General features: G+C 42.3%; 1 protein-coding gene across 2 annotated transcripts in view; it reads right to left on the bottom strand.

Annotated features, from left to right (window-relative positions):
• LOC111868717 overlaps positions 1 to 7,582 on the bottom strand; it is a 25,894-nt gene extending 18,312 nt beyond the window's left edge. The window contains exons 1-3 of one of the 2 annotated variants that reach the window (XM_033753149.1): positions 7,424 to 7,582; positions 6,832 to 6,937; positions 5,455 to 5,514 (exon numbers count right to left, since the gene is read on the bottom strand). In XM_033753149.1, coding sequence (XP_033609040.1) covers positions 5,455 to 5,514; positions 6,832 to 6,894 — 123 coding nt within the window. In that variant the 5' untranslated portion in view covers positions 6,895 to 6,937; positions 7,424 to 7,582. Of the gene's footprint in view, positions 1 to 5,454; positions 5,515 to 6,831 lie in introns of both variants that reach the window. The other variant, XM_023859634.2, reaches the window with a different exon arrangement.
• Between the last annotated feature and the right edge of the window lie 1,802 nt (positions 7,583 to 9,384).

Here is a 9,384-nt window from a genome sequence, read left to right as displayed (position 1 = left end):
CTGGAAAGTTTCGAAATGTGGTGTTGGAGAAGGATGGAGAAGATCAGTTGGACCGATTATGTGAGAAATGAAGAAGTGTTAATTAGAGTCAGTGATCAGAGGAATATCGTACACGAAATAAGAAAACGAAGGGCTAATTGGATTGGTCATGTTTTACGCAGAAACTGCCTTCTAAAAGAAGTTATTGAAGGAAAGATAGAGGGGAGGATAGAAGTGACAAGAAGACGAGGAAGAAGACGTAAGAAGATGCTGGATGACCTTGGGGACAGAAGATGATACTGTCATTTGAAGGAGAAAGCTCTAGATCGCATTAAGTGGAGGAATTGTTTTGGAAGAGACTGCGGACCTGTCGTCTGACAGATTACTGATGATGATGATATTGCCTTCATTTTCAGAGTCGAAAAATATGGACTAAACGGGGATAAATTTCAGAAGACGGGACTCTTTATTTACGTATTCTTTAACGACGTCAGTAGCTCGGTGAGATGATTATAGAACAATGAACTGGATAGAAACTGCCGCAGCCTAATTTGTGGTAGACCTACCGTGCTAGTATTTGCTTGGGGGGAGAGTGAAGAGGTGTCAGGATAGCCAGTGAACAGACTGAACGCCAATTATATTTGGCGTTACATTCTATACGACTGTCTCTGTGGTCTAGTGGTCAGAGTTCCTGGCTACAGATCCAGAGGTCTCAGGCTCGATTCCCGGCGCTACTAGGTTTTCTGAGAAGTAGTGGGTCTGGAACGGGGTCCACTCAGCCTCGTGAGGATAACTGAGGAGCTATTTCAAGGAAATAGCTGCTCCGGTCTAGAAAATCGAGATTAACGGCCGTAGGCATTCGTTGCGCTGACCACGCGACACCCTCTATCCACTAAAGTTGGTATTAACTTTGTCGACAAGCGGCGGTCGCTCGGTCGGTATAGTTCGCTTGTGGACTACAGACCACGGAATATTTTTTCTTTGTTACATTCTATATTGTTTCAGCACACGTTGAAAATTAGGTACTGCACTACATATGGTAAATTCTTCTGTTCTTTTGTAGTGACTAAATAATTTCTGTAAAATATAATTGCACAATTTCCCAGACGTCTGACCATGTAAGTCAGTGATGATTAGTGCTGTTACAGCAACCTGACAACGTGGGGCAAATTCTGACAAAATGTTGCTGTTGAAGTCCTTAGAGCGGTAGTCACGAAGAGTTTTTATTTTCTGAGATATAGCACCACACAGTCCGGTGAAATTCAACAAACGTTTCAGAGGAACGTATCATATCCATCTTCAGGGCCGGAGAATAATTCAAGACTGCTACCTGCTTCATGCTGATTTGCTGTTTGGCTCATTCTTCGACCGTGAAAATGGAGGTGATGTGTTTCTTCGAAACGTCGGCTAGCTCTCACATGACTACACATTAATTCCAAGAAAATCGAACTTTTCAATTTAAATTATTTCTTACCTTTTCACATACAATTTATATGCCAATAATCAGTTTGGAACTGGGAGTTTAATATATTTGACCTACAAATACGTTCATGCCTCATATTTTATGCCTAAACATGCATAGATGTGAGAGTGTTAATTAGACAGAACCTACTACGATGTGTAAAAAAAAGTCAAAGGTAAAGCTATCCTTGTAACACGCCGTGGAGGTCCATAGGGGTGTGAGACGTCGAGGCTCCTACATTTTCTAGACAATCGGTTCACAGATGGCAGTAAGGTTGTCAGTCTTACTCGCCAGCCGCCCTTTACTCCCCAGGAAGATTGCTGGTACTCAATTCTGTTAGGGGCTGAGTCGACCACAGGGTCATAGTGCGGCTGGAAGGATTAGGTTAACCGAAAAAAGGTAATGACCTTATCGGTAATTGAACCCGCGACCTTCCGGCTCGTAGAATAGTGCCTCAACCATTCAGGTTGTTTCACATGACGTTGTACTTGGAAGGAGGACAACGTCATGTAAAACAACCTGTATTCTTCAACATTATCAGCATTAAATACTGAAATTTGAGTATATAAGTTTGCTTTCGTCATCTTTGGTTACTCCTCCTAAAACTGCAGTTACAGAACCGCCTAACGTCTTACTGACCTTCTGCCTTGGTAACTAGAACAAGAGTCCAGGAAGGAATTTACAGGGCGCCATACAATATGCCCCACGCCTACAATTCTACCGCACAGTTATCTCTTAACCACCGAACCGTGAAGAGCTGCCTTCGCGTGGCTAAGCGTGAACCCTGGCCGCATGCGCAGAACGCACTGTTCCCTGTCTGTCCAAGTTCACACAGCGATAGCCGTCATCGACCAAACCCAAAAGATCTATACCCCTCTTTCTTATTTTGGGAAATACCGTTTCGAATCCCATCAGAGACTTGCTTGTTTTGGCACAAATCGGTTGTAATTTTGTCCATTCCTTCCACGCGGATACCTGAATTTAGACACGACAGCTTTCTTTAACATGTCGCCATATTTGTTTTTCGTCATTGGACGGTACATCGACGCAACAGTGGGCACAACTAAGCAACCCTAAGTCGCGTTCTCTTTTCACCGGGTAATCTTTTCACAGACTGTACGACATAGCTCAGTCCGTATAGGGACGGGCTGCGGGTTGGACGGCCGGGGTTCTATTCCCCGCAGCAGCAAGATTTCTCTCTTCTCCATAGCGTCCATACGGGCCGTGGGGCTCATCCGCCCTCCTATCCAATGGGTATCTGGGACTCTTTCCTCGGAAGCAAAGCGCCCATGGCGCCAATCTGACCACTCAACTCCGTTCAGTGCCGAAGTGAAAAATGGTGGAGCGATAACTCCATGCCCCAATATGTCTTCATGGCATTCTAACTAACAAATTAACTTCATGGAGCTGAGCCCTTTTTAATAAGGTGCCAGTCGCGTAACTACTCAAGAACTTATCAACATTTTATGGAACCTGAAGGTTCATTACTGTGTTCATAAGAGCCCTCCACTGCTCTCTATCCTGAACCAGATCAATCCAGTTCTTATCACCCCATCCTATCTCTCTAAGATCCCTTTTAATATTATCCACACACCCGTATCTTCGTTTTCTTAGTGCTCTCTTTCCTTCTCTTTTTTTTCCCCCCAGTATCCTATATGCATTCATCTTCTTCTTCTTCCCAATTCATGCTACATGCCCTGCCCTCTCATCTCCTTTCGTGGCACATTGCTTAATTAAATATGCATAGGGGCAAATTTATTATTATTATTATTATTATTATTATTATGGCTCTACAGCTTTGTTGGGCCTTGACCGCTTTTTCAGTTTCTTGATCATATACACAGTCGCTAGTACTCCTTGGACAGGGGATCAGCGCGTCGCAAGGCCGCTCCCTACACACAGAATAGACGCACACAGATATCCATGCTTTGAGTGGGATTCGAACCTACGATCCCAACGTTCGTGCGAGCGAAGACAGTTCATGCTTTAGACCGCGCGGCCACTGTGATCGGCAGGGACATGTCCTACAGAATATGGTTTACAATTTAGTGTGCTTGGAATTTGCAGGACTACTTTAGTTCCTTCACATTTCCATGTATTACTGAGGGAATAAAATATAGGATGCCTTTCACACAGTCTCTCCTACTTTAATGACAACCTCAGCTTCATTTGTTATACCACAAAACAGACAGAGAATAGTAGGAGTATAAGCATTATAAGAGTAATTCTCTCTATCCGCAAACTGAGTATAAGCTATGCCGTGATTACAAAGACCCACTTAACATGGGCTTTCTTCCACATACTTTCCAATTAATTTTCTTCCAATCATTCGATACTACTGACATCATCATTAAATAAACAGGAAATACAAGTACAGAGTGATTCTAAAGTATGGTCGGGTTTTCTGTTTACATGCCACTTAAACCCCGACAATAATTTAGAATCACTCTCTATAATTCTAAACGTAGTTCCAGAACACTTAGTGAGCCAGGCAATCGGACGTTCAAGGGCCAGTAAGTAAGATAAATGAAAGGGAATGAGATATATCACCCTTTTCTTTTTAATTCCTCGCGAAACATTTCAAATAACTAATAATGTTCGCTGCAGAGCTTAATTGATAAATGTATACAAGGGTCAATCTTTGTCTTGTTCCGCCATCTTAACAGCCATATCGGTGGAGAAGAATATGGCGTCCTGTTAACGGGTTGCTGGTTAAATAATGAAGTTCGACTGCTTTATTATGCCAGTTTCCATTGTTTAAGGATTCATTCATCTTGGTGAGAGCATGGTGTACAGTTATCGTCCGATACAGTTATGCACCTAATGAATTCAGCGCTATGAATTTAATGGTATGTTTATTTGAGGGGCTGTCATATGCACGGTTCGTACCACATGGTCAGAATTCAGTTACTTCTGACGCGGTAAATTTAGGAACAATTTGCTTGTTCGTTTTCTGTCTTTTTTCTTCTGTCTTCCTCTCTCTTTCTCTCTCTCTCTCCTCCACCTCTTCTTTCTTTCGCTGCATAACACAAACCAAGTCGGTATCATGGAATATTGTGGTAGAGAGTTATACGTAATATGCCTTTGCATAGAAGCAGTTTCCATTTTAAATTCATGTACACTCTCATTTTGGCTGCTATTTGGAATACTGTAGTAAAAAAAAAAGAAAGTAAAGTATCCCTGTAACAGACCGTGGAGGCCCATAGGGCTGTGAGACGTCGAGGCTCCCATACTTTCNTGAGATGTTGAGGTTCCCACATTTTCTCTAGAAAATCGGCTCATAGTTGGCGGTAAGGTTGTCAGCCTTACGCGTCGGCCGCCCGTTACTCCTAGGAATATTCCTGGTACTCATTTCTCTTAGAAGCTGAGTCGACCCCAGGGTCATAGTGTGGCTGGAAGGATTAGGTAAATTGAAAATTCCACCTCATCTGGATTCAATCCCGCGACCTTCCGGCTTGTAGCATAGTGCCTCAACCAACTACAGGTATGCTACCGCATGCCCCCAGGATAGCTTATGTAGAGTTGGGGAGAAGGCTCCACTCGTAACAGCTCATATCTCCACCGCCCCGAGAATTGTTTAGTCGGTTCAACAATAGAAATATCAAGAACATTTTTCAGTTGAGTTTGTTTATTTACGATGTTCTAGTAGGCCTAAATATTGAAGTTACATTGTACGAAATGGGGAGGCGGGATAGCTCAGTCTCGGTGTTGTGACTGGCTACGGGCTGGACGACCGAGGGGTCGGACTTCGAGTTCCGATGAGGACAAGAATTTTCACTTCTCCAAGTCATCCAGATCGGCTCTGGGGTTCACCCAGCCGTCTATCCAATGGTCACCGAGGTAAAGCGGCCGGGACGTGAAGCTGACCACTCATCTCCAAATAATGCAGTGGTCAATATATCCATTCCCCCATACGCTTTCATGACGTAGTACTTAATTAGTTAAGTGCAGTGGCAACTTTACCTTTCTTTCCTACTTTAAAATTAATTTAGTAGTCTTCATTACAACATTACCACTATATCATGCAGTGCGTCATGTCCACTCTTCTCGGATATACAGCATATAATGGAAACCTGTATCCCGTACAAGTCAGAGGAGAATTATTTTAGATTTTATTGCAGTTATTCCTCATTCGGAAGATTATTTAAAAATGATAACTGTGTTTCATAAGTTTCAATATTTGGACTTAAGAGAGATGAAGTGACAGGAGGTTGGAGAAAACTGCATAATGAGGAACTTCATAACTTGTACTCTTCTCCAGGTATAATTAGAATGATCAAGTCAAGAGGGGGCGGGATGGGCAGGGCATGTAGCACGAATGGGGGAGAAGAGGCATGCGTATAGGATATTGGTGGGAAAGCCAGAAGGAAAGAGACCACTGGGAAGACCAAGGCATAGGTGGGTGGACAATATTAAAATGGATCTTAGAGAGATAGGATGGGATGGTATGGATTGAACTGATCTGGCGCAGGNGCGTGCCATCAGTCCCGACTCAGCCAGCGAGTTCGGCTTCTACTGGCTCAGCGGTATTTAGATGCTTCCCCCATCTACCAGAGGCGTTAGAGACTATTGTTGGGCGGGAAATGTCCTTAATTTAGCTCAGAGACCTCCTTGAGGCATGAGGTTCTTTTACGTGCCGTAAAGCTACGACACGGGACCCACGGCTTAAAGTTCCTCCCTGAGGACTTGTTGCCTGAATTTTCCGCCCTTAAATATTCCAGGACCTCCGCCGGGTTTGAACCCGCGTACCTTGAGTCATGAGGTGGGAACGTTACCCCTAGACTACGGAGGCCGCTTAAGTAAGTAAGTAAGTTTCAATGTAATCTATATTGAATGCAGGGTACCAACTTTTTGACACGGTGATGGGGCTTCTAGAAAAAGTAATAGAACTACAAATTTTATGTAAATTAGAGGCTATGTCACATCGATACGTGTAAGAACACGAATATACTCAAATTTTGTTGCAGAACTCCAGTACTAAATTTCATCGGTATTCGTTAACTACTATCAGATATGGCACATGCGGACTGGCAGACGCAGTCTCTCTGTATGTACTCATTTCATATGCTTCCTGCAAGAATGTGCATAAAACCCAAACTCCAAACCTGCTTAACAATACAAAACACGAATAATATTACCATCTCAGATGTAACACTGTATGGTCCAATAGAAGTTCATCGACGTTTCGGATAAACATACCGCTTCTATTTTCATGGTCGATAAATTAGCCAAGCAATTAGGCATTCAGACGTAAGGGGTTAAGAAAACAAATGTTTTTTTTTCGAAACATCTGTGAAATTGTACCAGACTACGTGGCGTCATATCCCAGAAGTCAGCACTCTTCATTGTCACCACTGTGATAACCTCAAACCCAACACTACAAAACTTACCTGAACTGATGCGTAGACAATGAGAGTTGCACTCAATTTGACGAACATCATTTGTCTGCACATGCTTGGAGCTTCTCTTCATGAAATGATCGCAGTTTCACGGATCCTATAACGATGACACACCGCACTTAATTTATATTCCTCGCCTAAATAGTTTGTTCTGCGTATTTAGTCTATCGAGCACTTCGAAGAATTCAACCGCAAGAATTATAGTCCAGCTGCTCAAAAGAATAAAAACATTTACGAAACACAGTTGTTGGGATGTCTTTCTTGATTTCTGGAGATAAATACGTTGCAGTGATATATAAATAAATATGTTCACAAAACAAAAGATATTACTTCAATGACAAACATTATGTCGCATGTAATAAATCATTTTATTAATTAAATGCAGTTTTAGTTCCTGCCACTGGTGCAAATTTTATCTTATGTACAGATAAGATTTTTTTTTCATTTCAGTCTTTAGATTTTTCATGGGAATTTGGAAAGGTACACAACTCTACAAAATATTCGTATCTCAGATTGTAAGTATGAGGTAATCCAAAAACCATAATTCTGATATAGTCCATGAGCTAAGCTTTAGAATACTTACATATCTTCCCGAAAGTTTAATTGTTACTTATGTATCCCGTAAGAGTTTTAAATATCACAACAATTAAATAGTTTTGAAAGCGTCGGCACTTTTCACATTCACTTGTTTCGGACGTGGCGGTCAGAGCCTGCTTGCGAGAACTTGAGGAATCACGCGCGCACGAACAAGTGAGAATCGCTGGCTGCAGACGACTGTCATGGCCCGTCGCGCTACGCTTGCTGCGATGTTAATACCTCTGTGTACTGTTACTTCAGCATACTGCTCAATCTAACGATCCACAATTCGACACTAATGGGTGACAAATTGCCGGTAAACATCTGCCGACTGCTTCAACAGCTGTACTCGGCTACAAAGTCAGTTCACGTAATTTTTGTGTCTATTCAATGTATATAATTAGTGATACTGACTGTCATGATTGAATGGTTAGAACGTCTGCTTCGTATTTGCAGGGTTCCGGGTTTGATTCTCGGCTGACTATAACAAGGATTCTTTCCAGGTTTTACTCTCAGCATAGAAATAAACGGAAAACACTTCGAAATAGGTCACTAGCTCTTCGTACTACATTCTTCACAATCAGAATAATCCCGTTGGACGTCGTGATAACCTTGCAGTTGAGAAACTATAGTGGAACCGGATAAAGAATTCTCATGGAGCGTCCCTTACTCCTTCTACTCCCCCATCCTGGGCTCACCTTACTCTACGTATGTCTATTCTGACACTCATATTGGCTGGATAATTCGTTCTACACTAACTATAGGTGATGCACGTATGTGGCCAGCGGTTCTGAGGAGCCTCTAAATTCATCACCCACGGGAGGGCATCATCATATGGAACAGAATTCTATAGACCCTCACCTAATAGCATCCTTTATCACCACCGCCGGTGGGAATTCTTTGGTCGACTCAGCTGTGCTTAACGTGTTTTGTCTCTAATTCAAAACTAAAAATATCGATTGAAGGTAAAGAGCGCTATCTCATGCGACGTGAAGGCGCGTAATCTGCTAGATTATTGGCGTTTCGGAGGGACATATTACTTACATCTTCAGGTGGAGAAGCAAATCGAGTAAGCAAGCAAATTAAGGCAAATGTTGATAAAGCAACACTGATAGTTGAAGGGAAAACCTGTTATATCGCCAATCTACTTTATGTGTTTACTCTTAGATCTGAAGATGGAACGAATACGTTCCTCCGAAACGTTGGTAAAGTTTTGCGTGTTTGCACGGAGACATATGCCAGGAGATAGTACGCCACGAGAACTTTAAATTCCACATAGACTGAGGGCATTTAAGAACAAAATGCCGAGGAGAATATTTGGATCCAAGAAAAGGGAAATAACAGGAGACTGAAGGAAACTGCATTAGGAAAATCATCATTTGCTGGATATGAGGTTCCCACGGCGTGACTATGAAGGTTACCTTCTTCACTATCGTAGTTTTAAACTGGATGTAATGTTTTTAAACGATTAAGTAAAATATGTAATAAACAGGACATGTAGTAAGTATGGGAGAAAATAAGTGCATAGAAAACTTTGCTTGGAATACTTTAGCGAAGAGACCACCTGGGAGTTTTAAGGGAAAACAACGAAGTAATATGGAACGTACAGTAGACAAATGGAAGCTACGGACATGTTGGGCTCGATTGAAATTGTTCAGGGCAGAAAAGTTCTGTCTCCTGGGTGATAACCAACATGCGTTTCGAAGGAACATCACCTCCATCATCTGGGTAAGACAAGCAATAAACCAGCACAAAGCAAGCTCCAATCAGATCCCTGTTTTCTCTCTGCCTCGTGCTGCTTTGGCTTACTCTTCGAACCCTAAAATGTGAGCGATCGAGGAAAATCACGAAAAAATCTCTGCCGGGATAATCTGCACCCCGGCCTAAGTTCGAACCGAGGCTTTCCTTAATACAATTCAGCCAACTTGGTTGTTTGTCATTCATAAACTACTACATAACGTGATGATA

This window comes from Cryptotermes secundus, unplaced genomic scaffold (genome assembly GCF_002891405.2).
Source record: "Cryptotermes secundus unplaced genomic scaffold, Csec_1.0 scaffold1859, whole genome shotgun sequence".
NCBI lineage: Eukaryota > Metazoa > Arthropoda > Insecta > Blattodea > Kalotermitidae > Cryptotermes > Cryptotermes secundus.
The sequence above is the reverse complement of the archived record's forward strand: the minus strand, read 5'-3'. Positions and strand labels throughout refer to the sequence as shown.